General features: G+C 46.9%; 1 protein-coding gene across 15 annotated transcripts in view; it reads left to right on the top strand.

Annotated features, from left to right (window-relative positions):
* The window catches only part of Foxn3 (forkhead box N3), a 401,288-nt gene that overhangs the window by 180,355 nt on the left and 201,242 nt on the right, over positions 1-19,691 (top strand). For 14 of the 15 annotated variants that reach the window (XR_008218343.1, XM_052738751.1, XM_052738745.1 and 11 more), the window contains one exon: positions 3,171-3,727. Coding sequence is in view for 14 of the 15 variants with exons in the window: in XM_052738751.1 (XP_052594711.1) it covers positions 3,185-3,727 (543 nt within the window). In the remaining variant the exon portion in view is untranslated. Of the gene's footprint in view, positions 1-3,140; positions 3,728-19,691 lie in introns of all 15 variants that reach the window. The other variant, XM_052738750.1, reaches the window with a different exon arrangement.

The raw sequence follows: 19,691 nt of genomic DNA, 5'->3' as shown, positions 1-19,691 counted from the left end.
AAAGAAGGGAAAAGAGATTTGGAAAATTTTATAGTTAGGGTATAATAATGGAAAACTCCTCAGCTGTGGTTTCTGGAGATTGTTTTGTTGTAACATGGAAGAAGTACAGTGGTCAGGAGCCTTCCATACTGTTCAGAAGCGCGGGGATTCATCGGGAAGGAAGTGGATGGAGAGTTTGGGGAAACAATCCGGCGGTTAGGGACCCTTCAGACCACCTCTTCTTGGCATTGGCATTTAAGAGTTTTTCTTAGAGGACCACGTTGCTGGCAGTGTTTGTTGAAAACAAAAGAAAACATGGAGAATAGCATGTTAGTTCCTTTGGGAAGCTGCTGACAAATAAGCAAATTAAAAAGAAAGAGAGCAGCATGTTGTCATAGCAACAGTGCAATTAAATTACTTTACTGTCAGCCATGATATAATTTTCCTGTTTGGAAGCTCAGGAGACATAAAACTTTCATTTGGGGCTAAAGTTGACTTCACTGGCTGGGTAGTTCTCTTTTGTGTGGCTGTGCTGGCAGTTAGAACCTTTCCTAAGGGAATCTGAGAAACTTTGAGCCAAGCTGTCCTGATTTCTTCATAAGGAAGTTAAAAGCAGTATCAGGCTGGATTCGGTAATATCTCCAGACTTGAAGATAAAATCTACCATTTTTCTATGACATAGGTTAGTTCCCTTATGTGACAGGGAGAGCTATTTGTTTTCCTGGATGAACTGGATGCATCTCGACTGCCCTGCCTGGGTTGGGCTGTGAGGCCCTGTGGAGATTTTCTCCTCTTTAGAGATGGCGTCTTGCATCCAGCATCCACTTGGGAGATGCACCTCTTCTACCTCTGTCCAGCTGGTGGGAAAGTGCTGCAGCATGCTGGCATCCTGCCTGGTTGTTTGAAGCTCTGCATCATGCTTTCTAGAGTCCAATTCTAGAACTTCCTGCGCTTTAACCGTGGTCATTTTAGAGGCCGTGTTAGTGGATGTTTAGAGGCTTGGAATGACCGTTTGTTTACCTTCGCTGTATTAATTCTTCTCTAGGTACAGGGCTTTAACTCCTCATTGAGCCAAAAGAGACGCTCTTCTTCAACGAAGTACATAGTTTTAGCTCTACACACACCGAGCAAAAGGCCCATTGCCCTTTTTCTCTGTGTTGTGTACCAGGGGGCCGAGTCTGTAGGAGTCATTCATTCTATTTGCGACACCGCTGTCTCCCTGTATTTTTTTTGTCAGGTAATTGTTTTTACACTCTGTTCTGGGTCATTGATAAGAGTAGGGGATGTTGATGGTGGGGGGAGAGAATCTGTTACAATTTGTGTGGAATTTGCCTGCCTGTTCTGAAGTTTCTAGCTGCTCTCTCAACTTTATTTTCCTCAGTAATTCTAGTTCCAGTTAATGGCTTATCTTTCATTTCCATTTGTTTGGTTTTTTTTGGTAGTGCCCAAGGTTACATGCTTTTTTCTCTCTAGGTGTAATGTCCTTGAATTGAATGTACTTCCTTACAGTATAGTCTGAAGAATTCCTTGTTGTCCTCGGTTACGCTTGTCAAATGTGATAAAAGTTGCAATTTTTCCTTATGATTTTTTTTTTCTGGTGTGTGCGTGAGGGGTACAAAATAAAACCAAACCATCAAACCAGTGGCCTCTGGTTACAGTTTTGCCTCAAAGACCCTTTTGTGGGTTGTTTTATGGGACTGGAAGTAACTCTCTGTTAGTTATTTAGCGGTGCTCTTACCCTGTGAGGAAATGTCACGAAACACGACAGAATCCACCAACAAGAGTTTTATTAAGATGAGCGAAACAGATGAGTGCTCAGGCCTGCGGAAGAGACACGTGTGTGGAGAAGAAGAAGGAAGCCGGGAATATGGCGCCGGCTTATAAAGGCTGGGTGGTGCATGGGTAAACAGGTCGATGTGGCTACTCCACGCATGCGCGTAGATCACATAGTTGTGTTGCGTGACCTTACGCAACCACTCAAAGCCACGGGGTTCTGGTCACGCGAGGCGCCTTGGCCCGGAAATGGCTATTTTGACCCAGAACTGGCTAGGCGGAAGTGTCTAGGTCTGCTGGACATGCACAACCGTGGGTCTGTCACTCTCCTTGCCTTCCCTCCCCCATCCCTATTTGTCCTTACATCAAAAAAAGAGCCGCGGGCGGTGGTGGCGCACGCCTTTAATCCCAGCACTCGGGAGGCAGAGGCAGGCGGATCTCTGTGAGTTCGAGGCCATCTGGGGCTACAGAGTGAGTTGCGGGACAGGCTCCAAAAGATTACATTTATTTATTTTATATAATATATATATGAATGTGTATACGTATGTGTATATATATGTGTACACACATATATGTCTGTATGTATATATGGGGGTGCATGATTGCCATAGTGCACAGGTGGAGCTCAGGGGACAAATTGCTGGAGTGATTCTCTCTTTGCATCATGTAGGTCTGGGAGATTAAACTCAGGTCAACAGACTCAGCAGCAAGTGCCTTGACGTTCTGTCAGCCACCTTTTTTTTTTTTTTGAGACTGGATCTCACGGAGCCCAGCTTGGCCTTGAACTTTCATTCTCTCCTCCATAACCTCCAGAATGCTGGAATTACAGGTGTGCTGGGATTACAATTGAGTGAGCACCTTCAGCCCTGGGACTTATTATTATTATTATTATTATTATTATTATTATTATTATTATTATTATTATTTTTATTTTCTTTTTGAGAAGGATAAACAAGATTGGTACTATAAAGCTGCAGTAATTGTCCATTACACTTACTTTGTTATGTTTATCCTGAGTCTTTAAAGAAATTTACATGTTTCGGATGTGTGTGTGTGTGCATTATGGTAGAGGATCAGAGACACCAAATAGTAATAAGTTCTCCTGTGGTCACGGATGACTGTAGACCCAAGGAGAAGCTGCTTATGATGTATTTGCTCATTAAAAGTGCCCCCTGTATTTTCAGTTTTGTTTTGTGTAAGGTCCATCCGGTCACCATGCTGCTGCTGACACTGGGGTCATTTTCTTCATTGTGTAACTGGATGGTGGTGGGCTTGTGTGACTACCCATGTGGGAGCCCTGCGATGCCATCACCATGTAACTGAGACCCAGATAGGGGGAGATGGAGTTAGGTGGGACCTGAACCGATCTCTGTTCTGCGTTTCTCCAGCTCATCACTTCTCTGCGCTGTCCTTCCTAGGAGCCTTCACGTAAATGGGTCCAGTCATGCCCGCCAGTAAGAAGCCCGAGAGCTCAGGAATCAGCGTGTCCAGTGGACTGAGTCACTGTTACCGGGGCAGCGGCTTCTCCAAGGCCCTCCAGGAAGATGATGACCTCGACTTCCCTCTGCCTGACATCAGATTAGAAGAGGGGACCATGGAAGATGAAGAGCTGACCAATCTGAACTGGCTGCATGAAAGCAAGAACTTGCTGAAGAGCTTTGGGGAGTCGGTCCTCAGGAGTGTCAGTCCCGTCCAGGACCTGGACGATGACACTCCGCCATCCCCTGCCCACTCGGACCTGCCCTATGATGCCAGGCAGAACCCCAATTGCAAGCCCCCTTACTCCTTTAGCTGCCTCATATTTATGGCCATCGAGGACTCTCCAACCAAGCGCCTGCCAGTGAAGGATATCTACAACTGGATCTTGGAACATTTTCCATATTTTGCGAATGCACCTACTGGGTGGAAAAATTCAGTGAGACATAATTTGTCCTTGAATAAGTGTTTCAAGAAAGTGGACAAAGAGAGGAGTCAGGTATGTTGTGTCATCTGGAATTGATTTTTTTTTTTTTTTTAATTAACCTGAAGTTTTCAGCATTAAAAATGAATGCATAGTCCACCATGCTGAAGTACTTATGAGTGGATAATTTAACACATTAGATAGTTGTGAAAAACTTACTTCTTAAACATATTGGCTAATGCATTCTTTTTGTTCTTGCGGGGGTGGGGGGGGGGTGGGGGGGGTGTCAGTCTCTTGAGAGGTACCCTGATAGGATTTCACATACTCTCACAACTGAGCTTTGCCAATCCAGTGTCCTCATGTCCTCCTTCCACGTGGTTGGGTCAGTTTGGTTTTAAAGTTCAAAGATCCATGTGGCATCATAGATTATGCATGCAATACGTAGATCACAGTGTATTAACGGAGGGGTTTGTGTATAAGGAAAATGGCCATCAAGGGCTGGAGAAAAATGACTCTTTCTGAATATTGGGGAAAAGGCAACAACGTCTCAGGCTTCTGGAATAAATGGGAGATGATGCATTTTTGGGAGATACTTGAATATACTTATTTATTCTAAGACCAATCAGACTGGAGGTGCAGGTGACTTTTATGAAATCCAGTCTGTGTGTGTTTGGCAACTTGGAAACTGCTAGTATGAAGTGTACTGGCTTAGGTTAAGGTTCCCACTCGACACTGGCTTTAAAGCATTTTAAGTTTTTTTTTCTTTAATTATTTTTTTAATGTGTGTGTGTGTGTGTGTGTGTGTGTGTGTTTATAAACATATGTAAGTAAGTGCAGGTGCTTTCAGAGGCCAGAGGGGGGGGGGGTCTACAGTATTTAGAGCTAGATATACAGTTGGTGGTGAGCCATCCAATGTGGGCCGTGGGAACTGAACTTTGGGTCTGCTGCCAGACTGTGGGCAGACCGTGGGCACTCCTAACTGCCGAGCCATTGGTCACAATGCTGGTGATGTCAGGGGTGTATACATTCGTGAGCCACCTTCTTTTCTGGGTCCTTAGCTTTATGTATATCTGGGATGATCAAGGTGTACCTCTCATCTAGTGAAATCTGTTTTCCTTGGGAACGCAGTCTTTCCTTTTTCCCAGGTTAAACGTTTGGCCACCAGTCCCGGGATTTGACTCTGTTCCATGCTTCAAGATAATTTTAAAAACTTAAAAACTGTTCTCCTTCAAAGGAGCAGGCTGTGGCATTAAACACGTTTGTATAGGTCACGTCTTGAAGCAAGAGAGAGAAAGCCCGAGCAGGTAATTCTAGGTTTAGAAAGTGCTCGCCAGGCCCCAAGAGCCGCATGCCACCGGTCAAACAGTGAACAGGGCCTTTAGCTCCATGTCATCCTTTCTGCAAGTTACAGCATGCCCGCGCCTCCATTTTTGACATAACACCACTGCACATAAAAGTAATTTAGCTAGTGCGCAGTCTGAAATGTTAAACAGGACCAGCTCCATGTGTGCAGTGAGTCTTGCGAAGATTATTCATCATCCTGCCCTGCTACCAAGCACGGGATGGTGCATGTCAGAGCTTACCAGGAGGCTAGACTGAGTGCCCCCCCCCCCCCCCCAGCCTCACACAGGATTCTGGGAGTCACATTTTTTCCAGGGGTGTTGGCTGTCCATCTGGGCAAACATTGATCCCTGTTGACAGGGAGTGTTTTGAAGGACTTGATATTGTTTTAATCTTCTGAATTGTTGAGTTCTAGCTTCCTAGCCCAGGTGCTGACCTGTATTGACATGTTCCTGATCAAATGCCAGTCAGTTTTGTGGCTGAAGGTTTGTCCCCAGCGCTTTGATGCTGTTTAAAAACAAAGCTACAGTTGTGAGGTTCCCCCACTCCTCCTCTTTTCTTTTCCCTGGGTGAGCCGGAGCCTCTGGTGACTGTTCAAGTGTCAGACGTACTCAGTGCTGCCAGGGCCGTAGCCCTGGCCTGTTTACTGGGGTTTTTCTCCTGGATTTGCTGAGTAAAGGGGAAGGCATTCCTGCTGATACATTGCCCAGTGAGAGTCCCTTGGGCTGTGTAGAGACACTTGTTTTCTTCTCGGGGAGTTTTACTTTGGCAGTAGGTTCAACCCCAGCACAAATGTCTAAACACACCCAAATGTCGGTGAGAAATCCGTAAGATGAAGGTGAGGATAGGAAGAAGCCAGGCACCTTCTTTTTCCTTTGTTTGTTTTTATGTTTTGATACGTTTTTGAAACTGGAGAACACCGTTTTAAGCTTGGCATAGCAGTGGGAATGTGGAATCCCGTGTGATCCTTGTCCCCGAGGGCTTGGAACACAGACCCCACCGGACAACTGTTTGGCCGGCCCCTGGAGCAGGAAGGAACAGGAGAGATTGCATCAGTCACCCAAGGCACTTCGAACTGTTACCTCTTATTTCTCAGGCCCCTCCCTGGAGATTTGGTTCTGAGATGGGCTGGGAAAGTTGGTAGTTGGGAGGCGTCAAGGTGCCTAGGTGTTGTAGGTAAGGTCCCTAACCATTTATTTACTGGTTTGTTTGTTTGTTTGTTTTGAGTTTTGATCTCAAGTAGCCTAGGCTGGCCTTAAACTTGATAGTTAGCTGTGGGTGACCTTGAACCGAGCCTCTTGCCTCTCCACCTCCCAAGTGCTGGGATGTTTTTTTTTGTTTGTTTGTTTGTTTTTCCTAAGAGCTCATCAAGAACCGTGTCTCAAGGAAAAAAAAAAAAAAAGAACTGTGTCTCCCAATTAAGTCAAGAGAAAATGCAGCATTGCTTCTGTTTTGTCTCCCGAAGTGCTTCAAAAGACAGGTTAAATTTGTTGTCGTTTAATCGTGGCCGTTTTTAGCTGGCAGAAGTGGACAGAGTGATATGAATTTGTGCTCCTGTCACCCCATGACCCATGTCTAGAGTTAGCATTTAATGAGAATTGTCTGGTTTCATTCATTCTGGTTGCTGTGGCTCCTGCTGAAGTACTTTGAAGAAGACTGTGAGTCATTTTATTTCAGCGTACTTCAGCGTGTAGGAGACTAAGCTGTAGTTAGTTATGTAGCCACAATGCTAGTGTGTCTGTCCAGTCCTCATTCCCCATCCGAGCCTCCCAAGATGGAAAGTCTCAATGTCATCTAAGCCAAGTATTCAAGTAGCTAAGATTGTTAAATGCTTGAATTAGGACCCCACTGTGGCATATGTGATGTTTGGTGCAGGTTTTTGTTCTATTTGTTTAAATATATTGCACCTCGTCCCTTCCTTTCCCACTATTTCCTTTTTTTTGTTGTTGACAGGGTTGCTCTGTGTAACCTTGGCTGTCCTGGAACTCAGGGATCCTCCTGCCTCTGCCTCCTGAGTGCTGGGATTAAAGGCACGTGTCACCACCGCCCACCTCTCCTTCCCTTCCGTTTTAAAATCACCCATCACTTGGTCTTCAGAGTGCCTTACATTCTGCCTGCCTCTCTTGGTATCCTGGAATTTGTCTCTAGCCTCAGGGAGGGAAGTGACCTCTGAGATTGTCTGCTGATTTCCAGGCCCCTTCCCTGGGAACTCAGTGTGTGGAGGAGGGTCTGTGCTCCTGAAGCCTGCCTAACTTGCTTCCGGGATGCTGCTCCCCAGCCTGGTTCGCATGGGTCAGCTGCTCCCTACTCTGTGAACTTCCACATCCGTCTTTCATCCTGCCAGGTTATCAGTGGGTGATCTTTGGTCACATCAATCAAGGTCACGTTGTTGATTTTTTTAAAGTCTGGGATCATGTTCTTTTTCCTCCTTCTTTTAGATACAAGTCTCAGGACTTGAATTTAGCATGTACTGACTTCTCTGGGGACTTGAAAATGAGAAATAAAAATGCAGTTAATTTTTGTAGACTAGGTTAGAATGGAGCAGGTATGTGTGTTTCTATTTCCATGCTTTTCATTTATTTCCTTTCTTGCTGTTTTAACAAAAAATACTATTGTCGCCAGAAGGTTTATAAAGGAAACCGAGTACACAGTGTGCTTATTATATATGAGGCTGGCTGCTTTGAATGCAGTTTTGACCTGTAGAGGTGGCTGCGTGGCCTAGCAGGACTCGGATTCCGGTGTTGGTTGGCACACCTGAGCATCTTGGTCCCTCGGTTTTCATGTGTGTAGAAGCGGCCATTGGAAGTGGCTCAGTGCCTTGGGGTCTTCGATGTCTGAGTCACTGTTGACCCACTACCCGAATTCATTGGCAACATATCAAGTGCTAATGAGTACTCTGTTTGTCTAGGGAGAGGTTCTTGAGGTTTTGTTTGCTTAGGGTTTTCCCCCCCTCTATTCCTTTTCTTTCTCTTTCTTCTTTCATTAGATCAAACATGCTAAGCAAGGTCATCGTAGTGACAGTGACATGGCCATGTTATGCCCAGAGGGAACAGTTACGCCATAGCATAGGAGACAGGTAAAGTCCTGATTAATTCTGAGCATGCAGGATAAAGAACTAGAGAGGGTAAGCAGAAGAGATTTAGTAAGTGTAGAGACTATTTTTTGTACTCTTGGGTTTTTATGTTTGTTTGTTTTTGTTATTTTTTGAGACAGGGTTTCTCTGTGTAGCTTTGGAGCCTGTCCTGGAACTCGCTCTGTAGCCCAGGCTGGCCTCACCTCTGCCTCCCGAGTGCTGGGATTAAAGGCATGAGCTAACATGTGTGACAGTTTCCCTTATGCATGGTGACCTCTCTCTCACTCCTCCTTTTGGAACCCAGAGCATTTCTGTTTCCTGTGACACTGGTCAGTAATCTGTTGAACTGGTGATCCCTTTAGGAGGAAGACAGCCCAGCCCTGCCTCGCCCTCCCCTGCCTTGCTTTTCATTTCCTCTCCTCACACTGCTCTTTGGAGGACATCACAGCCTGACCCTGATGCATTAGCAGTAAGGTCCACTGGAATATGCAGAAATAAGATGAGGTGTGGGGGATGCTTTTGAGGCCAGTGAGGACCCATCAGCCTGTGCGGGGCTGCTATTTCCTTTTGGCTGTGTGCTGGAGATCTTGGCATGTGAATGTGCCATTCTTGCTTAGGACTCACCTCAGCTCCCTGGTCCATGAGTTCTCTGTTGAGTTCAGAGGAGAGGTGCCGAGTGTTGGGTAGAAGATAGGCAAAATTTATTTTAAAGTACCCTCAGGAGTTGAAAGTGGACAGTGACCAAAGGTGCCATCACGTAGGGGCGAGAGTGGACAATAGCCAGAGAGACCATTGTGCCGGATAAATGGGCGATAGTGCACATTTGGAAGAGCATTGAATATACTTACATACTCCAAGACCAATCAGAGGCTTGAGGTACTTGTGACTTATGAAATTTGGTGTATTGTGGGTTGAGGTAGACTACACTATTTCTTAGTTTCCGGTGCTGATGGTGGTCCTGGAGGGCGTTTCTTCCCAGGTGATTGATAGGCCCATTTGAGTTAAGTGTGTGTGTGTGTGTGTGTGTGTGTGTGTGTGTGTGTGTGTGTGTGTGTGTCTGTCTGTCTGTCTGTCTCTCTCCTACTTACTCTTTAGCCCCGGCTGGCCTGAAAAAATGTGTGTGCCACCACATCTGACTATACTATTTTTAATTATGTCTGTGTGAGTGTGTGAGTATGTGCATGTGAGTGCAGATGTCAGAGGAGACCAGAGGCATCTGATTTCCAGAGCTGGAGTTACAGACAGTTGTGAGTTACCCGATAAGGATGCTGGAAACTGAACTCTTTGCAAGAGCAGTGTTTGTTCTCTGGAGCCATCTCTCCAACCCCCGTTTGGACTAACTCTTAAGGGACAATACTATGTTTTTGTTCTTGACCAGAGTGCCTCTGCTAGACAGTAGTCCAAGGATCTTTTAGGCGGTTCAGAATGTCATGTCAAGGTAGATCTCTTCAATTTTTTTTGTTTGTTTTTGTTTGTTTGTTTTTTGAGACAGGGTTTCTCTGTGTAGCTTTTGGAACCTGAGCTGGAACTCGCTCTGTAGACCAGGCTGGCCTTGAACTCTCAGAGATCCACTTACCTCTGCCTCCTAAGTGCGTGCGCCACCACCGCCCGGCTTGCCATATCTTTTTTGCTTTTAATTGATTTTTGTTTTTGAGACAGGGTCTCACTATGTACCTTTGACAGGCTTGGAACTCCCTGTGTAGACCAGGTTGGCCTTGAACTCTGAGAGCTCTGCTTCCCTAGTGCTGGGATTAAAGCCATGTGCCACCACATGACCCTCATATGGTATTTTCAATTTTTAGAAGCTGCCATTGTGGTGCTTCCTCCTTACACTGAGCATTTTTCAAGTTTTAAGGATCTTTGGGATTCTCTTCAGAGACTGATACTTTCCCTTTCTTTAAAGTCTTCGTCGTCGGCAGGGTTACAGGAGTTGGAGTCCAAAGCTGGTTGTGAAGGAGGGGTGGTCCGTCAATGACCTTTAAAAGTTCCTAATAGACTGTTGGATAGTCTTCATCTTCTTGAGGTTGAGTTCTTATCAGGATGTTGGTCAGGGGAGGCTGGGATTCAGAGAAAGAGTCAGGGAAAGCATGGTTAGTATCTGAAAGAAAAGCTGGCAAGACGGTAAAGTTAGAACTCAGAAGCAGGCAGGCCACGTGGTAGAGACTCTGCATGACTCTATGAGGGAGGGCTTCTAGTAAGCGTAAGTATATTGTTCCATGTAAGGGGTAATTATTCCTCCCGTTGCCTTAGTGTATCTTCATGGATCAGCTTTCCTGGGGTGGGGGTGGTGGAGTAGGGGAGTCCTGGCGAGGTTACTGACTAGTTTAGTACAGGTCTAGCTAGATTAGGTGTGTTGGTTAGTTTTCTTTTGTCAACTTGACACAAGCTGAGGTTATCTGAGAAGGGGGTATGACAACTGAGAAAATGTCCCCATTAAAATTCTCCTGTTAGCAAGCCCTTGGGGGGCATTTTCTTGATTGATGTGAGGGGTCCAGCCTGCTAGGTGGGGGTCAGTGCCCTTCCTGGGCAAGTGGTCTTGGGGTGTATAAGAAAGCACACTGAGCAAGACGGGAGGAGCAGGCAAGTAAGCAGCATTCCTCACGTGTTCTGCTTCAGTTCGTGCCTTGGCCTCCCCCATGATGAACTCTAAGTCAGATGCCTCCCCCTCCCCCGCCAGGTTGCTTTGATCTTAGAGTTTTATCACGGCAATAGAAAGAGAACTAGGCCTGGAGGAGATAATAGTATATAATGTTCTAATCTTGGGAGCAGATCAGAATGTCACGTCTCCACCCGGGGCCAGAGTGTTTCATTCTTCGGGCCAGGAGGTGTAGAGGGAGCAGTGTCAATGTTTTCCTTTCTAGTGTTACCAGGGCAGCAGGAGGTGAGTTCCAAGCAGAACATGAGGGAGGAGGCTCCATCCTCATTGGCTTCCAGGGCTGCTGACCCCTTTCTAGCTCTCTCACAGGAATCTCTTCTTTCTTTCTATAAAAACCCAAACATTGTTTGATGTGTGTAGTATTTTGTCTGCATGCCTGTCTGTGCACAGCACGAATGCCTGGTGCCCTGAAGGTCAGAAGAAGTTGCTGAATCCCTTGGGACTTGAGTCACAGACAGTGGTAAGCCACCACGTGGGTGCTGGGAATCAAACCTACGTCTTCCAGAAGAGCAGCCAGTGCTCTCAGCTGCTGAGGCAGTGCTCCACCCTCTGATGGAATCTCCAGACAAGCATCCGCTGTGGTCCCTCCAAATCATCATACTCCTGTTGGCCATGTGTCCTGGTTGATCCTGTCCTTATGTTCCTTCCATTCCCTGTTTCTTCCAGATGGGCTCCTTCTTCATCCTTGCATTGCCTGAGAAACACATACCTACCTGTTGTCCCTCTCAAGTAGGCTACTTGTTAGTCTGCTTGCTCATTCATTCATTCATTCATTCATTCATTCAGTAAACTTCAAAGTCCCCAACTTTCCATTTTGAAGTCCATAACTAAGTCAGTCAACTGTATCATTGTTATTACAGGGGAATTGTACCTTTTTGTGGGTTGTTGGCCTCATGAGTAAAAATAATTTAGCCACTGGGGGTTGTAGGTCAGTAGTAGAGCACTTGACCAACATACATGACTTCTAGGATCAATCCCTAGGGGGTAGGGGCCTTTAAAACACCGACTCATGGGGATGGAGAGATGGCTCAGCAGTTAAGAGCACTGGCTGCTCTTCCAGAGGACCTAGGTTCGATTCCCAGCACCCCCATGACAGCTCACAATCTGTAATTCCAGTTCCAGGGGATCTGACACCTTCACACCAATGCACATAAAATAAAGTCAGATTTAAGAAAAAAAAAGAAAAAAAAAAAGCACCGACTCAGAGGGAAGCTCAAGGACAGTTTTATTAGAGTTCAAGAGGACAAGAACAGGGTCGACTGTTGTATGTCCTGGTAGCTGCTGGGAGGCGGGAGATGGGTAGGAGGAAAAGCATAGCCATGCCTTGTGAGCTAGGGTCCAAGAAAGTAGGCAGGCTCAGCAGTGGAGGTTAGTAAGCAGTTACACAGGGAAGAGAGAGAAAGTGACAACCTCCAGACTCTCAGGGCAAGAATGTTGAGGACTTCGACCCATTTCCAAAGAAGAGACAGGCAGGGAAAGAAAAAGTTGGGCTCTTTGAGTTGGAACTCACAAGAGCAGTCGGGCTGGGCAGTGAAGGTGTGTAATCAACTGTACTGGGGGAGGGGCTTCTCGACACACGTACATTGTCTCATTAAGGGAGTGATTGATTAGTCTTCCTGTCTCCTTAGTTTGTCTTCAGGTGAATCGGCTTCCGGTGGTCTGCTGCCCAGGTGATGGACAGGCCTAGTTGGATTACCTCTTAAAGGAGTTTGTACAGTATGTAATATTTGGGACAGCTTAGAACATCATCCAGGGCCAGAGGCAATGTTCTATTCTTTTGACCTGGAGGACATATATAGCTTTCTCTTAGTGGGCCTTAGCAAAGCCCCCAGAGCTCCGTCTTTTCACATGGTATTTTGAATCCTAAGGAGGGGCAAAGCTGATACTCTTTCTGTGTTGCCAGGGAACAGGGAAGTGGGGTCCGAAGCTCATTGTAAATGTCTATCCTCAGTGGCCTCTGAGCCTGCTGCCTGTCCAGCTCTCGACAATGGTGAGCACTGCTTACAGGGGTCCCTGGCCCTCTGAACTCTACCTACGGAACAGAACACTGTAGGTGCTGGACCTTCCCCAGGAAAGAAGCCCTTTGTTTATTATTTCAGTGCTCCATTTTAATTATCTGTGCCCTGCTTCTCCCGTCACCACCTTTCTGGCCCTTCATGCGTCGGGGGTCCACGTTCTGCAGGCCCCACACAGTGGCTTCCCCGGAAGATTCTGCTGTCCTCTGTGAGGGTCTGGCAGTGCCCCTGGGAAACTTGCTTCTTTCGGACGGAGGGCCCCGTCAATGTATCTGTCAGCATCCCTGACTCCCGGCTGTGGAGAACCGAGGTTTTCTCAATGCTGACGCCTCTTCCTCAGCACACTGCCAACAGATTGCTTTTCGAACCTTCCCTGTCAAGCTGAAAATGCCTTGGGGTTTCCCTCTGAGATCATTTCAGCTGCAGGATAGTTCTCTGCAGTAAATAATAGGAGGCCAGCACACCTGAAAGGCCTGTGGTTTGCTTCTTTAAAAGAAGTGATGAGTGCGTAGGTTAATCGTGTGGTGCTGGGGAATGGAACCTAAGGGCCTTGCCCCCGCTGTACTTGCTCGGTTGCCCTGCCATGCCCACCCATACTTTCCACTCTGTCATCTAAGTCCTGCTCATCTAAATGCTTTTAAATGCTGGCAAGAAGGTGGGCAGTTGTAGCCTCCATGGAAAATTCCACTGCTTTTTACACTTGAAACAGAAAAATTTTAAAATCCTTTAACGGCTGGCCAGGCACAGTTGGTGCACACCCATAATCCCAGCACCTGGGAGGTGCAGGCTGGAAGCTCAGTAGTGGGGAAAACAGCCTCTGGTGTGTGGTGAACTCCGCCACAGCTTAGGCTCTAGGCGACCCTGTCTCGAAGCAAAACAAAGCCCCCAAAACAAAAATACGGAGTGTGTGCTGCTACTGTAATGCTTATCTGATGCCACTGTGTTTGTGGACAGGTTGGCTTTACCAGTTTTATTTTTTTGTGTGATTTCTCTCTGTGCATAATAAATGTCTTGACTGGTCAGTCCTTTGTATTTCCTCCCACACTGGCCCCTTTCAGACCATCATTATTTCTTCAAGTCGTGCCTTCATGATAACAGGCTGTTAGTATCCTGGACCTGGTAGCTTCTTCAGGAACTTCTTCCGCTTCTTCAGATGATGTTGAAGGTCCGAGTTAAACGTGAGGTTTGATTCTCATCTTAGATGCTAACATTCCAAGGAGAATGTAGACTAAAAATATACAAGCCACCGGTAGTCCCAGAAGCCTGCTGGGCCCTGATTGGTACCATGCTAAGGCAGCTAGGCAGGCTTTCCTTCGTAGAGGATGGGCAAGTTAATATTCCAGGAGGAAGGAAACAGTCCAGTTGTTAGCAGAGCAGTCTTAGTGTGCCCTACGATAGGAACGGATAGGCTCTGGCATGGCTGTTATGGAAAAGGCAAGTGCCACTGACTTAAGCAAGCTAGCCAAGTATTCCTCTGTCACAGGGATGAGTCCCCTGTTGTTACTTTTAGTGCGATGCTGGTTTCCGTTCAAGTCTTTCATGGACCAAGATGGCACCAGCTAGCACAGAGATGAAAGGAAAGACAAAGGGGGTCCTGTGGAATTAGCAGTTTTAAGGGACTTTCTCCATAATGTTGCTTGTTTTTTTTTTTTATCTCATTGGCTATGCTTTGTTCACATGATCTCTTTTAGCTACAAGGAAGGTTGGGAAATGTAGTTCTGTTGTGATGCACACACACACCCACACACATAAAATGTTGATTGTATTACTAAGCCATATGGGATCTTCTGTCACAAAGGTCTGGATGCTGAGACTCACGTGGCTGGACAAGAGATGTGTTGGGACATTGTCAGCATAAAAAGAAAGAAAGTGGCTGGAAGGCTCTGCCCATGATACTAGGGACCTAGTGGAAGGGTGCAGGTGCAGGGACAGCGTAAAGACGCCAACCCAGCCTTTCTTTAAAATGGTCCAGTTGACTAGAGTTTTACTTCAAGATATTCTGGTTAAATTGCGTTGAGCATCTTCAAAAGCAGTGGCTTGACAGAGGTGGAGAGCGTACCTGTGCCAAGATGGCCAAGACGGAAAGCAAGGAAGGATCTCGTTGAAGACGGAGTCGTGCCTAAAGTTGTTCTTTTAATAATAACTTGATAGTTTGCTCCCTGAGATTACAGGCAGTTCCGAGAACAGAGTCAAGCCTTTGATTTTGAGCTCTCTCTCCCGCCTGGGCTTGTTTGAGTACCTGTCCCTTGAACTCAGCAGGAGGCAGTAAATACAGGCAGAGCTCCTAGCTGCTCTTGCATCTTTCCCCTTAGAGCTAGCTCCTAGGGTGTGCGGGGGTCTCCTCTGGACCCTAGGGGATCGAGTCCAGTGTTCCCCTCCACTTACTGGAGCCCTTTGAAGTGTCTCTTGGAAGGCTGCGGCTGTCCTCCTCTGGGGACAAGACCTATAAGTGTTTTAACTAATGTCATTAGCCAGAAGACTCCCAGGTAGCGGAACCTTCGTATATGCTGTTTTTAGAAAGAAAGGTCAAATCATGTGAGCGCCGACTTCAGGCTGCCTGGCGCAGAGCCAGGATATAGAGCCGCCGCTCCCCCCCCCCCCCCCCAAGCACTGCTGGTGTGAGTCCTGAGATGCCGGATGAATCAGCTGTAGATGATGTCATCTAAGGCGAAAGATAGTGTTTGCAGCTAAGCTCCGGAGACCTCAAAGAACACTTAGTTTGCAAAGTGAAAATTAGGCTTTGTATTTGTGAAGGAAAGTAGCCTCCCTACATTTCAGCAGTGGTTCACGAAGGCTGTACCTGCTTGTGGGACTGTCAGACACTGGATCACGGCTAACTGGGTGATCTCCTAGATGCTCCACAGATTGGGGGGTGGGAGATGAGGAGGCGTGTGTTTACACAGACAGCCCTCCCAGTTTGTGGGCTGGGCAGGTTATATGTCAGGTAGTGATGCATGCCGTGAGGAAAGTTAAAGAGGGTAATGCAGTAGAAAGGGGCAGGAAGGAGGGAGTGTAGGAGGCTTTTCAGAGGAACTGACTGGGCATGCCTTGGCTGGCAAGCGGGATCAGACCCTGCAAGGGCTCAGAGGTGGTAACAGCTGGGAATGTCCAAAGAGCAGCAAGACGGCTTTAGGAAGCATATGAGAAACAGGAGGGTCGGACAGTTAAAGGGACTGGAACAGAGAGATTACCTTTAGAGGCTTCTGAGTGGTGACAGTTATTCCGGCTTGTTTCAAGATCAGAATCTGTAGGCACAGGTATAGGGACACATTTGGAGGGGGGGGGGGCGTAGGGGAGGAATTCGACAGTGTTCAGTTTGAGTTAGGGTTTTGTTGTTAGAAACAGTCTCACCATGTAGCCCTAGCTAGTTTTCAACTCAGAGAAATCCACCTGCCTCAGCATCCTGAGTGCTGGGATTAAAGGCGTTCACTACCATGCCCTGTGTCAGTGTTTTTGTCTTTCTCTCTCTCTCTCTCTCTCTCTCTCTCTCTCTCTCTCTCTCTCTCTCTCTCTCTCTCTCTCTCTCTCTCTCTTTTTTTTCCGGAGCTGAGAACCGAACCCAGGGCTAGGCAAGCACTCTACTACTGAGCTAAATCCCCCCCTCCCTTGTGAGGTGGCTTTTAAATATCTGAATAGAGCCATCAAGTTGCAAGTTTGATATGTGAACTTGAAGCCCAGTGGGAAGTTGGAGTACAGGTGTAAGTTAGGGACTCATTAATGCATAAGTAATGGAAAAGAGAATTCCTGGATTACCTTTCAACCAGAAGGAAGTCAGACCTCTGTCTCAGCTCCTTGCTTTCTGCAGTAAGGATGCAACTTCTAAACTAAATGTGTTTGGAGCAGTCCTGTATCTCTGATATGATGGGAAAATGCACTCCGTACACGTCCGTTTAGCACCCCATTTAGCAAAGTCCCCTACCCCAAGACTTCTGTGGGTTCTCTGCCATCTGGTCCCAGGCTAGAGGATTTTTCTTGTATACGTGTCTCCGTAGCAACGAGTTTGCAGTTGATATGGAAAGTAAGCAGTTGCCTTAGCAACGGAGTTACTGATGTGGTGGCTCCCTTGCTTCCCTGGAGTGGAGGGTGAGCTGACCAGACTCATTCAAATGCATTGTGAAGGGCTGCACAGGCTGGCCCTACTGGTGTAAAAAAAACTAGCCTAGCTTTAAGAAAGGTTGCATCCCTCTCCTCTTCCGGAGGAAGGGCACTCTTGTGGTAATAAATCAGACAAAAGTAGTTGCTGAAATCAGACAAAAGTAGTTGCTGTCAGTTGAAATAGATTATAAGAGGGTTTTCCTAGAGGAGCAGTTTTGTTTGCTTTGACAGAATGCTATAGTCACAGAGTATTTGGTCACCACTGCAGTTGGGGGTAAGTAAAAAAACATCTATCCCAGGGACATAATAATCAGTCCAACGGACCAGAGCCCAAGAGCAACACAGCTCACCTCAGGTCTGGTGTGGCTGGAACTGCCCCTGTCCTTCTGTGACCACATGGACACTCTGCACTGCCTTTCTCTGGGGATCTGGTCTGGCCTCCTGGCTTCTTCGCTGTGGCTCTCAATGTCTGCCGACTCCCACCCTTTCCACTCCCATTCCTGTCCTGGAATGTCTGTGATAAGTGGTCCAGTCCCAGTGCTCAGTGAGCGGGTGCCCACCCTCTTCTTTGTGTGGTGTGCTTGCCATCATTTTAGATACTAAGACTTGTTCTCCTCCTGGGTCAGGTGTTCAGCCCAGGGCAGAACAGGGCTGGGTCTGTGGATTCAGGATTGCAGCTGGGAAGGCTGCCTCTTGGGACTCTATAGAGTGAGGTCTGGTATGGTGATACACATCTGTAATGTCACCCTTAAACTCTGGAGGCTAAGGCAGGAGGGTGTCAGGTTCAGGGCCAGCCTGGGCTACAAAGTAAGACCTTATTTCCAAAACAAACAAACAAACAAACAACAAACAAACTCATTTTTGAGGCGTACTCGGGGCTTTAGTAGATGGTGGATATTAGCACACCAGGGAACTTTAGGACTGCCCCAAGACCCCTCCTGGTCCTTTACCATGCAGTGATGGTTAGATTTAATGGTCAGTGTGATAGGATTGAGGATCACATGGGAAGGGAGTCTCAGTGATAGGCTGTCTAGATCAGGTTGCCTGTGGGCGTGTACGTGTGGATTGTCTTGATTACACTTACCCACTATGGGTGGTACCATTCCCTGGGCTTGGGGTCCAGGGTTAAATAAAAAGGAGAGAACTAGCTGAGCACGTCCGCAGCATTCTCTCTGTGTTCTTGACTGTGGATGTGACTAGCTACTTCAAGTTCCTGCCATGGATTCCCTGTAGTGATGGACTGTGACCTGGAATTGTGAAATGAGGTAACCCTCCTTTCCCTTAAAGCCCTTTCCCCCTAATTGTTTGCCACTGGGAAGGAAACTAAGTCACATGCCCGTGATGCTTTCGCTTTTCTCTCATTTCCATAGACCTGCAGTGGCTGTCCCCCAACAACCACAGCTTTCTTTGGTGTCTCCTGCCTCCTGCCAGCTGCCCTCAAATGTCCTCCAGTCACGGGGTTGAGTGACTCCCGAGAAATCAGGAACTTGGGGCCCCTGATCCAGGCAGGAATAACTGCCAGCTGTCTAATACACATTGTCCTAATTTTCCAGATCAAGAGATTGAGCAATTGTCTTGACCACTGTGTACCGACCCATGTCGTCATACTATTTCCAAAACGGGGAGAAATGTGATTGATGATTCTATGCCAGGGACTAGTGATACAGAGAGTTCACAAAACTCTGGTTGTCGAGACCGGGTAAAAATTAAAACAGACCGGGAAGGCATTGGGTGATTGCCAAGGGCTTGGCCAGTGGCCAGAGTTGCGTGCGTGGGTTGGAGCTTTGGAGGAGCGAATGGCCCATCCTGGATAGCAGTGTTCCTGGAGGGGCCTGAGGAGAAGAGAGGACTGTGTTAGCTGTCTTCTGAGTGTCAGCACCAGGGCTGGTGTCAGGAGGAGGGTGTCAGCGTTGGCTTGGGACCCCGAGTGTGAAACTGGGAGCAGAAATTTCCGCAGGGGTTTGTTGGGGGCTCTTTGGAATGGCGAGATCCATTTGTATTTAGGGTCTCACAGCTTCCCAGCAACTGTAAATGAGCTAGCACGGGCTTTTTACCCGGGGAGTTGGAGGTTCAGAGAGCATCAGTGACTTGGCCAGGCTCTGGGCTGCCTTCTGAGACTTGCTTTGGTTTCAAGGCAGATGGATGGTTCCTGTGGTACAGGGGCTAAGGTGTGCCATAACCTCTTGAATGATGTCCTGAGGAGCTAGGACTCATCCTGAAGGCTGTAGGACTGGGGACCTGGCTCAGTGGGGAGCCCATAGCTGTTCTGAGTGCAGAGTGATTCCCCTGGTGCCTTAGATACTTCTTCTTACATCAACAATTTTTATTGCCCAGAAATTCATGGAGAAAATTCATGGAGAATGCTGTCCCATAGAGTTAACCAGTATGAACCAGATTTCTTTTCATTACTTTTTTTTGTAATCTATTTTCTTCCTATTGAAAATGGATTTTTCTCCCACACAACACATCCCAACCAGTCTCCTTTTCCATGTGGATCCAGCCCTCTTCTGTCTCTCATAAGAAAACAAACAGGCCTCCAAAGGATAATATAAAATATAATAGGATAAAACAAAAACTCACACATCAGAATTGGGCAAATAAACCAACAGAAGGAACAGAGCTCAAGAAAAGACACAAGAAACAGAGACCCACTCCTCGTTCACACACTCAGGAATCCCACAGAAACACTCCACTGGAAGCCACAGTATGTACACAAAGGCCCTGTAGGGTAAAAAGAGAGAAGAAAAAATATATAAATAAAATAAAATGAAAATATAAAGAAAGAATAAGATAATAAAAAACAACAACGAAAAAAAAGGAGTGACATTATGAGGGGCAAGGAACCTCCAAAGATGCCCC

The sequence above is a fragment of the Peromyscus californicus genome, unplaced genomic scaffold, assembly GCF_007827085.1.
Source record: "Peromyscus californicus insignis strain IS unplaced genomic scaffold, ASM782708v3 Scaffold_15__1_contigs__length_86483966, whole genome shotgun sequence".
In the NCBI taxonomy this organism is placed as follows: Eukaryota; Metazoa; Chordata; class Mammalia; order Rodentia; family Cricetidae; genus Peromyscus; species Peromyscus californicus.
Note: the sequence above shows the minus strand (reverse complement) of the source record. Positions and strands in the feature narration are given on the sequence as shown.